Source organism: Triturus cristatus, chromosome 6 (assembly GCF_964204655.1).
Source record: "Triturus cristatus chromosome 6, aTriCri1.1, whole genome shotgun sequence".
NCBI classification, from domain to species: domain Eukaryota; kingdom Metazoa; phylum Chordata; class Amphibia; order Caudata; family Salamandridae; genus Triturus; species Triturus cristatus.
The window spans coordinates 1,793,477,583-1,793,493,882 of record NC_140589.1 but is presented as its reverse complement, the minus strand read 5'-3'; the positions used below and the strand labels follow the sequence as shown (position 1 = coordinate 1,793,493,882).

Below are 16,300 nucleotides of genomic sequence, written 5' to 3'. Positions count from 1 at the left end.
AAATCAATTGCTATATACCCGGTACACAATAAAAAAACATTGCAAGACGCTGCTCAGTTATTGGCTCTGGGTTCCTAGGGTTCTTGGTGAACCTACAAGTCCAATATATCCCCACAACCAGAAGGGCCCAACAAATGTAACAGTGTATTATTTTTAAACATCTATCATACTTAGTAGAAGTGACAGGTGAAAACGTTGGCACAAATGGCTGTTTTTTGTAACTAATTTTCAATTTTTTTCTATTGTCAACTGTTAGTTTCTATACAAAAACCTTGAAGGATCTTCTCAAATGACCCCTTGCTGAATTCAAAATGTTGTCTACTTTCCAGAAATGTATAGCTTTCCAGGATCCATCATTGCTTTCATACCCGTTTTTACCACTAACTAGAAGGAGGTTAAAAAATTGAAAAAAATAGGCTATGTCCCAGAAAAATTGCAAAACTGTGTAACAAATGTTGGTTTTCTGAAAAATGTCTGCTTGTCCCTGAAAGCTAGGATGATTGTGATCTCAGCACCACTACCCCTTTGTTGATACCATTTGCAGGGAAAAAACAGACGCTTTCATCTGTAGCACTTTTTTTGCTGTATTGCTGGGTCCCCTCCACAAACCCTGGGTACCTTCCAAATCCCTGTGATGTTGGAAGAAAAGGACGCACATTTGGCGTGGATACCTTATCTGGTCAAAAAGTTACAGGGGCCTAAGCGTGAACTACCCCAAATAGCAAAAAAAGGCTTAGCACGGGGGGGGGATGTCCTAGCAGCGAAGGGGTTAAGAGATTGATAAAGTGCATATAAAGAAAGAAGCAAAATGTTAAAAATACATTTTTTAAATGTTCTGTAAGGTGAAAGAATTTTAAAATGAAGGATTGATTTTTTGGAGCAGTGCGAGTATATCAAACAGAATATAGTGGGGACAATGAGTGGCTTTAATTGAATTTAAGAAACATTCCATCATAGCATTATAATTAATATGTTGTGTGACAAAAGCTTATTTCTGTATTTTTTGTGCGTTGTTCTGTGGTTCAAATCAGAGAAAATGCATAGACTGGAGTCCCTGGCTTCCAGTAATAACTTAGTGGGGTTTCCCGGATTCCTATAATGATACAGTGGGGTGCCTGAGTATCAGTATTGATTACGTGGGGGTCCTCTGAAGTCAAAATGTTAAGAACCACTGTATTCGATGACACAAATTCATTTTGCAGATAAGATATCAAGCAAATTTAACACCACCTGGTTGCAATGAGAAGTTACTCCAAAATTACCGAAAAATATTATTTTAAGTGTAAGCGGAATAAATGCTCCAACAGGAAACTTCTATTTTGATTGAAAAGCTGGAAACCTTGTTCCTACGTATTCTTTTAGAATCACTGAGATGGAAATATCTGAATCCAACCTTAGCTAACACATCCTTTAGGAATGAACAGGTGCTCTCAGAATGGTGACAAAATATTGTTTTGAGAGCCCTCCAGTCTGTTAACATAATTCATGCAAAAACAACACTCCTTCTAAGAACTGGATTTCATGAATATTTTCCATGGCATCCTGTGATCTATCGCTGGGGCAAGTTTTAAAGGTTTCTTTGCACAATCAGGAAATTGCCAAACAGGATCTATGGTAACTATATAACCTTCAGTAACCCAACAGCACCAAACCATCAGAACAGAATCTTTCTGAAGGAACAAGACATCTCACCACTAACCCGGCTATCAAACGGTGAGTAGTAACGTGTAAAACGTTATTTGTGAAATACTGGTGTGTGGATTGTTGAGGATTATATATTTATTGGATTTTTGGTAGAATTTGTTTAATGCTGCTCAGTACTCAGAACATTTGAGAAAGTGGATGGTCTCAATGTTTTTTTAAATAAAAGATGTATAGCCCAAATAGGAAATTTCTTAGATTGTGTTAAAACTTTTAACAATACTCAGATTTAATATGAAGTATACATAAAAGTGATGAATAGAATGCTTGAATTAATCTCAGCCCCTGGTAATTACTCAGCCGTATCCCAGTCCATCGTTATTTTGCACACCCTTTGCCAGGTCCTGCCTGTCAGGTCCTCCCTGAAATGCAACACAAGCAACCCAATTAGTACCAGTAATCAATAGTCGCTAAGATTAATTCAAGAATTTCATCACTTATTTGTATTATTTAGTTTGTTAATCTAAGTGGGACGGCTATACTCAGACGTGGTTCCTGTGCACACTGTATAACTGGAACCAAGCTATACCTAGATAATGATTCCTAATCAGAGCAAAACCGGTCCTGGGCTGCTTGTGTTCCATTTCAAGAAGGAGTGCCCTGGCTTTTCAGGCTTGACTGTTCCCACTGGAGCAGAGTCAATACTGATTTGCATATTACCAAGTCCAAACTGAGGTGGCATGGTGTGCAGAAAAATGATGGATTGGCATATTGCCCAAAGTAACAAATTAATTCAAGCATTCCATCCATCATTTAAAATGAGGCAGTTTAATTGCTCTTTATTTTTTAAATTGCCTTTAATTAACGCATCATTTGGTGCACATACTTTTTTACTCCATTTCCCATGTTTGAGCCTGGGGACATACAGTACATGCAATTATTACTCAATGTAAGCTTTTATCAACACTCTCATGATTAAATAAATCAGTTCCATGAACGTAGGGCCTGATTTAGATCTTGGCGTGCGGGTTACTTCGTCACAACGGTGACGGATATCCCGTCCTCCGAAATATAAATCCCATTATATCCTGTGGTATTTTTATTTTGTCTGATGGGATATCCGTCACGGTTGTGACAGAGTAACCCATCCCCCAGGATCAAAATCAGGCCCATAGACATGTTCTGGATGGTTGCACTCTATCTAATTCAAAAACATAAATCAACACTTAAGCATAAATGTAAGAACCTATAGGTTATTACGTTTCAAGGGATACGTATATGTAATGCTTAACTTAGTCACTTAGAGAAGCTAGATATTTCCTGCAAAGCTTAGGTCGAATGTACCACATTAGCCAAATGCAGCAGCCAAATGCAGGAGCATTTGTTCAAAGAATCATCTATTTACAAATGTAGTTGTACGCTTCACAAAGTCCTTTTCTCCGTGAAAGAAAACAATTGATGGCATAACATTAGCACAGCCAAGCGTTAATTTATCAAGGACTGTAGTCCTCAGAGTGAGCACTCAAAGTGCTAATGTAAGACATAGTCTCCCCAACAGTTTGAGGGTTTCTGATGTCTTAAATATTTTAGGAGCTCGAACAGAGCTATTTTACCAATTTGGACGGTGGTAAAGTACAAAAACCTACACTACACATAACCACCACACCAAAATACCACACAACAAATATGCACCCACATTCTTATCACACACAGTCACCTCTGGAAATCTGCTTCCATAATACAGTGGTAAAAGGTGCTTACACCAAGCATTGCCTTACCAAAAGGGATGTCAAATAGTGAAAGTGAAGCAGGCACAGCAGTATTATTTAAGAAATGTTTCTGCCACCGTTTTGGTATGATTGGTATCTTTAATAGCTGGAGACCTGGAACAGTGGTATTTTACCAACTCAGACAGTGGTAAATGGTTGCTTGTCACTGGAACTTTAAGAAATGTCCTACTTGTGGCTTGAAGTGTAGCAGTATTTAATGAGATCTGTAAAGTGATTACAGACCACATAGAACCAAGTCATACATAAAATATAAATAATAACAATAATAGTAAAAGTAATTCCAATGTCTATAATGCTAATAATATTGATCCTAATGCTATTACTACTACTGCTACTTTTACTAATTATAATAATAACAACAATAATAAAGAGACTTTTGAAAAACAACATTTTATAACAGGAGCAGAACTCAAGGCAAATCCATGAAAGGCACTGAAGTCCTTAAGCTTTTATAGATACTTCAGTGATACTATCTAAACTAAAAAGAATTGTGAATTTTACAGCAATGTATGAAAATAACTTTTGGGAAACATTTTCGAGAGGGTGCTAACTTGTTTATGAAATATTGTGATTTATACCCTAGGGGGTGATTTGAAACAAGTGCATAATTAGTCCAAGGGCACGCATAGGGCCCTATTCACAGGCAAAGATAGAAAAGTATGGACGGAGAGTCAGGTCTTTGTTTGAGTGTATTTTTCAATGTTTTACCTTTTTATAAATATTCACAGAAGTAGTCCTCAAAAGCTGATCCATGTGCATGTTTCTAGGTGTATTCCAGGAATGTCAAGTGACTGCTACCCCTATGTAGAATTCTCCATTGAAGTGGAGTATGCAAATAGTGAATGCAGCCATGTGGGACAACTCACACATGTCCTCTGCAGGGAAAAAGTTCCCCTTTGGAGAACGCTCTTTCCCGTCACTTCCACTAAATTTGGATGTAATCTGTGCTCCATACCTTCCTGGAAGGGGAATCATGTCAAACCTTTTCTGGAGTAAATCTTTGATCATAAACACACTTAGGATTAGAGGGGATCTGAGGAAGCCAGAGGGTACTAATCCCTCAAAAAGAACAATTCTTATCACACAAAGTACTCCCGGCTATACGTGAAAAAGAGAAGAAGAAAATAGAGGTAGTGTAATGTTTATGTGATCTAGGGATTTATCGGTTTAATCCCTAGCACTCTTCCTTTTTATCGTGTCCTTGTGACCACCCAATAAAATTCTGTTGATCCAGAGAGGCACTTTTAAATCACTCACTAATTTTTCTTTGCACTCTGCCCCTCGTTCACCTATACTTTTATATGCTCAACTTTGAGAAAACACCTCAGCTCCTACCCTCGGGGAGCCGTAGCCCACACCACGCTGTGAGGAGGGAATCCATATGATGAAGAATGTCACCCAACGGTGTGTGAGGGTTCCTGTGCTGAAGGAAATTTCTCCTTCCATCTTTTCCATAAACAATACACTACCTCTATCTTCTTCTTCACTTTTTCACGCATAGCCCGGCGTACTTTGTGTGATAAGAGGAGTAACTCTTTAACCATTACTGAGATGGAAAGGAGTCCGTTTGGGGTTTGAGAATGAACATAAATGTAAATATTTATGTGCATCCTACACTTTCAAGGTAAACTGGATTCTCCCAGATAAAATATAGGTAAAATGGGCTGCTTAGTGGATTGGAAACCTAGTCCTTTTTAAAGTGCCCATAATTCGAGACCTGGTATTGCATGGCTCAGTGACAGCAAAGAGTTCTATAAATACTTTGCTCATGTAGTAAGAGAAATGCAAGCCTGAAATAAGTTGTAAAAGTTCCTGAAAGTCTCTTACAACACATGACATTGTGGGCCCTATTACATACTGTCTAGTACCCAGAATGTGGCATCACAACAGAAGTATTGCAGGACTGTCATTTGAACTTTACACTTTGACGTTACAAAAGTATCTTTGCATTTGCTGTAACACTGCTCACCGCTGGGGATCCTATGGGGGTTCACTCACTGAAGGGAGTTTCCTGTTTTACATGATGGTAAGCTTCATGCAAAACATGCACTTCCTCGGGCACAAACCTCACCATGTGACATTTATCCAGAAAAGAGAAAATTATTTTGGGTTGGACATAATTTGTCTCCCTACCAGTGGCTTTAGAATGGGTCTGTGAGGGGAAACTTAAGATTTCACCTCCTGCCACTGAGCCCTAAGGATACTGTCGCTCTGATATATGAAACTCTGTTTATAAACCAGAAGATTTAAATTGCAAACAGGGCTGTGTTTTGCGATGCTGCTGATATAGTAATCAGGAGCACCAAAGTGTATATGGGTAGACGTTTGCAAAACCTTAAGCCTTGTGAAAATGTAATCGACAAGATGCATCTTGTGTCCTCTCTGAATGGCTGCAAATGCAGAACTGTTGTTTTGCAAGGGACAGCATACCTCTGTCCCTAACTTCACATTCTCTGTCTGGAAACACATTGTTTTGTCTGAAAATTATCCTTTGCTCTTTCAAGGAACATGAGTTGCTTTCAATAAAACAATTACTTCAGACAGGAAAGATATCTGGGGCCTAAGTGACTCTCAAATATGAGGTAGATGTCTCGTTGATACTATTTGCAATTCTGAAAGAGTTGCAAAATTCGTTTTATTAGTTGGAAACACTGGCCCTTAAATAAGCAGGCTTAGAGCCTCCAGCACAGATTCAGATTGTAATGTCCCTAGGTGTTTCACCTTGATCTGCATGGCAATATAACAGTCACTCAAGGGGCAAGAAGGACCTCACCAGTTTGAATGCAGTCAACGAATAAACCCACTCAAGTCAAGTCAAGTCAAAATACACTTTATTCGATTTTTAAAATCATAAAAGCCATACAACAACAATATATACATTTTAAAAATAAATAGCTCATGATTTAACAGGTCAAGACACAATCATCATATACAAAAATATACAGAGATACGAGTGCAGAGTGCAAGGCAAGGCAAAAATTATATGGTCGCACTTCCCAGTTTTCCCAGTTCATGCCACCTCGATAGCGGGCAAAACCCTATTTTTTTTAATTCTCTGCGCTGCTACCAAAAAACTAGCCACAGAAAATATAGTGCGAGTACTACCAAGAAACTGCAGAAAAACTAGCGCTGGCCTAACTTGAACAAACCCAGCTTCTTTTAAAATAGGTTACAGGTACTTGTTCAACTACAAAACATCATAAAGTGCATAGTGTCCTGAGTGGAAAAATCGTCACATTTACATGGCGGACCCCTTTCCGGTTTGCTCCACGTCTGATAACAGCCTAGGATATAGGGGATTAAATTGAATCTAAATTTAATTAACAGATGTCTATTGAAGGGCTTTGTTACGAGAGTGAGATAAGGCTCCAAGGACGGAGAAGATAACAACATATAGTGTGATCTGACTGTTGTTTTTGTCAGTTCATGTTCCTTGCGAGCCAATCTCGCCTTATCCATAAAGTGTTTTATAATCCAATTAATATCCTCTTTCCTGAGAGAAGACGGCAAATTGAATAGATTGGGGCGACCTAATTTGGCAAAAGTAATTCTCACATACTCCAACCACGGGATTTTATTCATGTGATCCAGGGACATGGCATCCTGCAGGATAGCGTGGTTAAGAGATAGTTCGTGGTTTAGCCATCTCTTCAACCAACATATTGGGGTGCCAGACCAAGATTATCTGTTACGTAGTCTAAACCCACCTCCCTATGAATCGAGAAGGTAGGAGTAGACTGGGGAACAGAAAGAAGATGTCTTAAAAACTTATTTTCCACTCGTTGTAGAGTTTCCTGAGTAACATACCCCCATAGTGATGAACCATATATGGCTATGGAGATGCACTTAGCATTATATATTTTTAAAAGAGCCTGTTTGTAAACCCCAGAAGGGCCGATGTAGCTCTCGCCATTGAGAGATTCTTTACCTTAATCTGGGATCCCCAGGTACCCCTCTCATCGAATGTTACCCCCAGATAGGGAAAAGATGCAACCCTGGACACTGCCTCGCCCTTACAAAAAAGGAAATGTTTTTGCCCTTCTCACTGTGGCGAGTCGCCACCATGGTATGGGACTTATTGGCATTAATTTTCAGATCTAACTGGTCCATGAATGCCCCAAAAGAGTCCAACAAACGCTGGAGGGCCACCCCGGTACGTGCTAACAGGACTGCATCGTCCGCGTATAGGAGAGCAGGTATTCTTATCTCTCCTACACGCGGCACGTCCCCCCTCAATGGCCTCGAGATGTTTGCCAAGGCCGTTTATATAGACGGTAAAAAGGAGGGGGGCCAAGATGCAGCCCTGCCGCACCCCTCTATCCGATTTGAAATGGCTGGTGCATCTTCCCTCTTTTGTAACCCTTACTTTTGCAAAGAGTTCCTGGTGGAGTGATGCCATAAAATTCACAAGTGGCTTTTCAACCCCTAGTTCTAATAAGGCAGCCCACAATTTCGACCTATTCACTAAGTCGAAAGCCGAGGAGAGGTCCATGAACGCCAGGAACAAGGACCCCTCCTTGGCAACTGTGTATTTCGATATTAACATGTGAAGGTTTAAGCACTGGTCCACAGTGCCCCTCTTTTCCCTGAAGCCATATTGCATATTTGAGAGACCTCCCCTCCTCTCGATGTTTTCTCTAAGTTGATAGAGTAAGACTCTGCCTAAGATCTTAATGGCAGAGTCTAGGAGGGAAATAGGCCTATAGCACCCCGGGTCATCGCGCTGGCCCTTCTTAAAAATTGGCACAATGACTGATGTGGCCCAACTGCTAGGAAAGATGTTACTGTTAGCAACTGTGAAAACATGGCTCAAAACCCCTGCCCAGAGTTTTGGCAAATGCATATAAAAGTCACCCGGGACCCCATCCGGCCCAGGGGCTTTATTTTTGGATGTCTCCACAATTGCCCTCTCCACCTCAGCTGGAGTAAAAACTAACGGGGCACACTCTGAGAGCTCCCACCCATTGTTAAAGGAGCCCAGGTCAATTGCGCCATAAACTTTACTAAAATGGTTAAGCCATTTTTCATCCGGGATAACACAATCCATTGCTTTATTATCTACATTGGAGAAAAAGGATTGATTCACAGTGGCCCAAAACTGAGAGCTATTGTGCAAAACCTCGCTTGATATTAATTTCTCCCACGCCATCTGTTTTATGGCTGACTTTCTCCCCATAATAGTGGCCTTATATTCCATTCTTGCCTTAGCGATCTCGGTCCTAACTCTCGGGTTTATTTTCAGAGCCGTCATTAATGCCTTATGGGCTTTGGAGCACTTAGCATCAAACCACCTATGCTGTTTTTCCACCCCTCGGTTGCATTTAACTGTTAGAGCAACGGACACTTTCAAACGCCCCCATAACTTCATGTGCTGGGGCACCCTCCTTCTGACATATCCCAATAAGCCCCTGTATTTTAGGCATTAAATCCTGCATGAAATTTCCAGGCATCACATTCGCCCATCTAAGCCTTCTCCCTTGGTCTATAGGGCATAGGGCTGGTCCCGGATTGCAAGGACGAGACTCGGCGCCCAGCCATTCATCCCATATTACCACAAGCAAAACAGGGTTGTGGTTACCATGGGTTGATACTATTGCCCCATAAGACACCACTCTGGGTAAAAAGCCTACGCTCAAATAAATGTAATCAAGTATAGTACCAGGGATTGATCCTTTATAGGTGACAGTTCTTTCACCCTATCGGGTTCATACAAGTTATGATTAGCGAGCAACTCCTCAAGGGCTTCTCCCCCCTTGGAGTGCTCGAAGTGGGATATCTGAAAGGCCATCATGTCCTCCTGCTCTCTTACCATACACAGATCGCTACATGGATGGACGTTAAAATCACCTAATAAAACCAGGTCATGATTCGGGTAATTATTTTGACTAAATGTAGAGAGGAAAATCTCCAGGCAATCTAAATGGCCTGTTTCCGTATCTCTATCCCAAGAATTATAAAAATTGATTATAAAAAAATTGTAGTCCGGTGAAACGGCCCATTCTACAATTAAAAGGTTTAATGAACCACTTTGAACCTGCCTAAGTATACCTTTCAGATTCAAGGAAAAAAGGGACATAAGGCCACCCTTAGCCCTACCAGACTTACTAGGGACAGCCGGGATAGCAAAGGTAGTAAAGCCATCTACCCAGAAATTAGAGGAGGTGTCCCAAGTTTCCTGGCACGGTATGATGTCATGTGCACTGATAAAATCGATCCAGTCTACATCTCCCCTCTTAGATCTTGCCCCTGCGATATTCCAACTGATCAATTTACATACACTCTTGCTTGGTTCTCCCGGACACAATACACAGCCGGAATGTAGGGAAGAGCTCCATCACACTGTCAGGGTCTGGCATTTGAACCACAATTTCCTATGGGCATTCTCAGGAGCACCCATGCTCACTTAAATAGTGTGTTTATATGGCCACAACTAGGATGTGTTTTATGTCACAGTCAGGAGTTTGCACCTTGGGGAGGTCTATGGTGTTGCTAGTTATTCCAGTTCAAAGAATGGTGAAACCATGCACATTAATGGCCCAACAGAAGAAACATAAAAAAATGTAACTTGATGATTTTCAAATAGTAAACAAACTGTTGATCTCCTTTTCAGAAATGAATATGCTACTGCTAGCAGTGATTCTGGCTTTGGGACTGCATTGCTCTACTGCACAGGTAAGAAAAATAAATATTATTTAAGGTGTGATCAAAGAAAAGGAAACACTTCAGAGCACATAAACTCACTGAACTAATCACAAAGCTACAACTAAGCAGAGTTCTGCGTTGTTTAGGGATATATCTGGTGTTTCTAGTTTTCAGACCTGGTATTTCAGATAAAACAACCCCAAAGGATTGTTTTAGCTTTTTAGGAACAACTGAAAAGCACTGACATTCACTGTATTTGTAATCTTTGGTACTATCTGTTCTCAAAACAGTATCAGTGCAGGCCTTTTTCTAAGCATCTTTCTGTGATGGATGCTGCTCCAATGATCTACTTTGGCCATTGCAAATCACTTAGAATGCGATTGTGACCATCCACAAGGTGCCTGGACCTCCATGCCCTACTTCCTTTCCAAATTGTAAGTCGTGGTCACCTCATATGGCTTTAGTTCGCTGTTCACTTCATGTTTCAGGATAGTTGTTCACAGCTGAACTCAGAGCAAACCCTCAATCTAAGTCAAGGGGCACTATCATTATCATAGAGTTTTACTTTCTGAAACTCAGATATCAGGATTGTGGAAAACAAACATCATTGTGCTTATTGATGCCTTCAGAATCAATGTCCTTCAATATAGAGCTACACCAAAGACACCTGTTCTTAGTTTGACACTGTTTTATTGTTAAACACATGCCAATGCTTTGATTCATACTGGAGGGTCAAGCACCTTATCACAAATATCTCCTGTGTCCCATGCGGATGCCAGTTAACTGAAATGTATGCACTGCCTTTGGTGAATACATTTACTCAGAAAATCCACAAGTTAGAGTACAAGAAAATCGGCATTTCATAGTACATGCTGCTGACCCCATAATTTCAACCAGAGCAATGGCACAGGCACCTTCTGAGCGTATGCAGCGCCATGAAGTTTCCATCTTGACTGCTTTTGTATACACCAGAACTGCTTGTAATAATGAAATAGGGTGAATTCGGCAGGAATAGTACATTTATTACCACTGTAATTTCTTGGTGTCTCAAGATAAAAAACAAGGCAGGGTGACACTGACCTGCAATAACAAAATACTAAGCACCCACAATATATATTTAAAATAGAAACTTTGCCTTTTGCTGAAAAATAGATCATCAGGAAGATGGTTAAATATCCACCAATAACATTTTATCTGCAGCAATAACATGTTAATGAGGTGCAAATACTTCTCAATCCATGCACATCCTTGACATTGGGTTGGAGCTGGGAAAATGAGCTTGAATAAAAGAGAAATGAGACAGGCAGGGAGGTGAAATAAATAATGAAAGGTTACCAGCGTTAGAAGCTGAAAGGAAGTGACAAAAGGAATAAATGAGGGAAGAAATTAAATAGAGGCAAAATCCTTTATAAACACTGAAAAAATATAACTCTGATTGTGTACAGAGCAAAAAGAACATACACTGATAACCACTGTTTTTTGCAGCTTTGAAAACATTGGAAAACACTGATAAAATTCAGGGAAATTCACAACAGAAACTAAAAAGTGGAAAGCCTAAATATATTTGTCAATTTTTGTTATAGAAATATTATAAATATATAGTATTAAGTAATTCCATAACAAAAAAAATATATATAGAGATATTACCTACTGGCGGTCGCCAGTAGGTAGTTATAGTTAGGACGTATAATCCATAGGAAAATCATAACATTCTATTCCCAATAACTTTGGCGCCGGTTGATGAATCTTCGCAAAATTTTCAAAACTAATGGCCCATTCCGGTCCGCTCCTATTCAGAAAGTTTGGGGGTGATTCATCAAGCGGGGCCGAGAAAAAAGGGGGTCCCAAAACACATTTTCCCCATGTTATTTCCCATAGGAAATTTTAGACACGGCTACAGCCCGAACTGCTGAACGGAATTACACCAAATTTTGCAAAAAGGTAGCCCTTGGTTCAGAAAGCGCCCTTTTTGTAAATGGTGTAAATCTGTTCAGTAGTTCCTGAGAAATTCAAAAAAGAGTGGTGAAAAATCATTTTCCCATAGTAAACTTTAGACACTGTTATAGCAAAAACTGCTGAACGGAATTACACCAAATTTGGCAAAAAGGTACTGCTTGTCTCAGAAAGCGACCTTCTTAAAAATGGTATAAATCCGTTCAGCAGTTTTTGAGAAATTAAGAAATAAAAATAGTGATATCTAGAGACACAGAGGATCCTGCACCCTCCCGATCACGATCTTAATGCTAATTGGCTATCAACAGTCCAAACCAGAAAGTGTTGGCAGCCATCTTGTGCCTCGGTAGAACTGAGGTACAAGAAAAGAGAAAAACAAACGCTCAAAACACGAAAAGGGTACAGGGTAGAAACACCCTGACCCCCTAGGCCTGCTCAGGGGGTCCCACAAGGACCCCAGCCCCAAAAAAAGCATTTTTTTTTATTTCGGGGAAATACGTGGAGCATCATTTAATTGAGGCCCCCGGGTGGGCCAGGTCCCGGGGGCATTTGCTAAAAATGTATGCAGGGGCTAGCGGGGGCCCCCGCAGTCCTAGGGACCGTGACCCCCCCGGGGCTTGATTACAGAGTTGCGGGGGCCAACTAGCCCACCAGGTACTCCCAGTAAGCGCCATGGAGCTGCGTTGCGGAGTGTTGTAAAAAGGGGCGTTACCTCTGAACACTTCTCTGCAACGCAGTTCCCTGGCACATAGTGGAGGTACCTGGTGGGCTAGTTGGCTCCCAGGGAGCCTCAGGATTGAAGAGGAATTAATTCCCCAACTTAAAACGGGCCACAGGGCGTGTTTGCAGACATGTCACCTCAGGCCCCACCCCCTTCCTTCACAATTGTGCAAACCCACCCCCTGGCGAGTTGTAAGTTGGAGAATTAATTCCACTTCAGTCCTGAGGGCCCCTGGGGGCCAACTAGCCCACCATGTGCTTCCAGTAAGCACCACTGCGCTGCGTTGCAAAGAGGTGGTCCAGGCAGTGCCCCTTTTGACACCTCTCTGCAATGCATCTCTGTGGCGCTTACTGGAGGTACCTAGTGGGCTAGTTGGACCCTAGGGACCCTCAGGATTCAAGGGGACTTAATCTCCCAACTTAAAACGGCCACAGGGCGTGTTTACACAGTGGTGAAGGGAGGGGACTGGGCCTGAGGTGACATGTGCAAACACACCCTGTGGCGCCTTTTAAGTTGGGGAATTAAGTCCCCTCTGATCCCAAGAGTCCCTGGGTCCAACTAGCCCAAAAGGTATCTCCAGTAAGCGCCACAGACCTGCGTTGCAGAGAGGTGGTCCAGGCAAAGCCCCTTTTTACACCTCTCTGCAACGCAGCTCTGTGGCGCTTACTGGAGGTACCTGGTGGGCTAGTTGGACCCCAGGGACCCTCAGGATTCGAGGGGACTTAATCCTCTAACTTAAAACATGCCATGGGGCGTGTTTACACAGTGGTGAAGGGAGGGGGTGGGGCCTGAGGTAACGTGTGCAAACACACCTTGTGGGGCATTTTCAGTTGGGGAATTCATTCTCCTTCAATCCTGAGGGCCCCTAGGGGCCAACTAGCCCACCAGGTACCTCCAGTAAGCGTCACAGACCTGCGTTGCAGAGAGGTGTTCCAGACAAAGCCCCTTTATCCACCTCTCTGCAACGCAGCTCTGTGGCGCTTACTGGAGGTACCTGGTGGGCTAGTTGGACCCCACAGACACTCAGGATTCGTGGGGACTTAATCCCCCAACTTAAAATGTGCCATGGGGTGTGTTTACACAGTGGTGAAGCGAAGGGGCGGGGCCTGAGTTGACGTGTGTAATACACCCTGTGGCACATTTTAAGATGGGAAATTATTTCCTCTTCAACCCTCAGTGCCCCTGATGGCCAACTAGCCCACCAGGTGCTTCCAGTAGGTGCCACTGCGCTGCGCTGCAGAGAGGTGGTCCAGGCCAAGCACTTTTTACACCTCTCTGCAACGCAGCTCTGTGGCGCTTACTGGAGGTACCTGGTGGGCTAGTTGGACCCCAGGGACCCTCAGGATTCAAGGGGACTTTATCCCCCAACTTAAAACCACACAAGGCTTGTTTACACACATGTCACCTCAGGCCCCCCCTTCACGACTGTGCAAACCCGCCTTGTGGCACATTTTAATAGGTCGTTTCAATCCCCCTGCCCTATTGTGTACTAGGGTCTTACAGAGGAGGTCATGCTAATCACAGGGGTACCCCAACGCATAGTGTTCCCTAGAGTATGTAGGTGTTTTCACTGTATTCTAAGTGTCATAGCCCTGGCTCTAGGCCTGGTTAGTCAGTCAGTTACCACCAGTACCCGTTTGAAAAAGTTGTGGGCACAGGATGATTTTGCAACAAGGCCTCTCTCTGCTCCTCTGTTGGTTCTTTCTGCACGTCTTGCTTCTTCCTGCAATTTTCTTTGTCTTTGTGGACTTCTGTTGCCTCTTTCTGCATTTCTTTTGCTTCTTTCTGTGCGTTTTTTCTTCTTTCTTCACATGTCCTACCTCTGTAGGCATAGTTAGAAACTAGCATTTAGAAAACCTATGAAATTCACTGAAAAAAACCATAGGTTTCAGGCATGTTATAGTTAGAAATTAGCATTTAAAAAAACGTAGAAATTCACAAAAAAAACATAGGTTTTAGGGAAAGTTATAGTTAGTTGGACATTTCACTTGTACAAAACTATAGAAATTCGCGCCTTATAGTTATAGTTAGTTCAGCTAACTATAACTCGCGCCCCCGCAATGCACTGCTGATGACATCACATATTGCTTCACTGATGACATCACAGATGACATCTCAAATGACTTCACTGACAACAGCACTGATGACATCATCCATGTGATAAATTGATGCATCATCTCACACCCTAATATAACCTTTGATACACTCACTCTAAATTACAGACTGCCATTCTCAAAACCATAGACACTCCAACACCAATAACTACATACCCACTCACTGATTCTTAGGTTTACACACACATCCACTCACTCACCCGTACAATCCCTCATACTTATGGTCACTCAGTACACGACTATCATATGCACTCATACACCTATATAGAAACTCAAACACCACCACTCATCCATGGAGGTACTCACACACCTGGTCAGTCATGCAAATAATTAATCACACTGCCATTTACTCACGTATACAGTATACACACACCAGCTCACTTACTCATACAAATACTAGCACATACTTACGCTCTTATACAATCACTGGTACAAGGACAGACTCATCCATACAGCCACTCTCACAATCACACACTCTCACTTATAGCCATTTATATACTCCAACACACATATATACTGACTTTCACATATGTAGTTACTAACACATATACAATTGAGATATACATTCACTCAGTAACACACCCATACACACACTCACCCACCCATACAGTCCATCACTGATAAACTCTTGAAACCATGCACCCAGTGAATCACCCACTCACACACCTATGTACAGAGTCACACACACCCCACCCACACAAACACTCAGGCACCCATAGAGATACTCAGACAACCAATCAATAACCCATATAGACACTCAAATAGCTATTCGCAAAGCCATGCAGTCGCTTACACACCAACAGACAGATGGATACAGACATTCACACAGTTTACTCACTAACCAATGCATTCAGTAAGATAAGTTTAATCACTCACTTATAGAGTCAGTCACGCACCTACTAAATCATCCATTCAGACACTTATACACCCACTCATTCTTCAATACGCATTTCCCTATATATATTAAACATATCTAAATTTTACAGAAAGACACAATCACTGGATGATGTCATCAGTGATGTCATTTGAGATGTCATCAGTGATGTCACTGACCATGTCATGAGTGATGTAATATGTGACGTCATCAGCAGTGCATTGCGGGGGCACGAGTTATAGTTAGCTGAACTAACTATAACGGGGGAATTTCTATGGTTTTGTACGAGTGAAATATGCAACTAACTATAACTTTCCCTAAAACCTATTGTTTTTTCAGTGAATTTCTAAGGTTTTTTAAACGCTAATTTCTAACTATAACATGCCTGAAACCCATGGTTTTTCAATGAATATATATAGTATTTCTTTACCAGAAACTAGGCTAAAAGCCAACGAAGCACTGTACAGGATCAAAGAGAAATATAAAGTAATCGAGTTACAGGAGAAGTATCTGGCATGTGGATGGTTAATGCATTGTGATTAAGGGCCTGATTACGAGTTTGGCA

General features: G+C 41.7%; 1 protein-coding gene across 1 annotated transcript in view; it reads left to right on the top strand.

Annotated features, from left to right (window-relative positions):
• Positions 1–1,603: 1,603 nt before the first annotated feature.
• Positions 1,604–16,300, top strand: part of LOC146822015 (cysteine-rich secretory protein 3-like) — a 108,649-nt gene continuing 93,952 nt past the window's right edge. The window contains exons 1-2 of the mRNA XM_085613116.1: positions 1,604–1,713; positions 10,042–10,103. Of these exons, the coding sequence (XP_085469242.1) occupies positions 10,044–10,103 (60 nt within the window). The 5' untranslated portion in view covers positions 1,604–1,713; positions 10,042–10,043. The remainder of the gene's footprint in view (positions 1,714–10,041; positions 10,104–16,300) is intronic.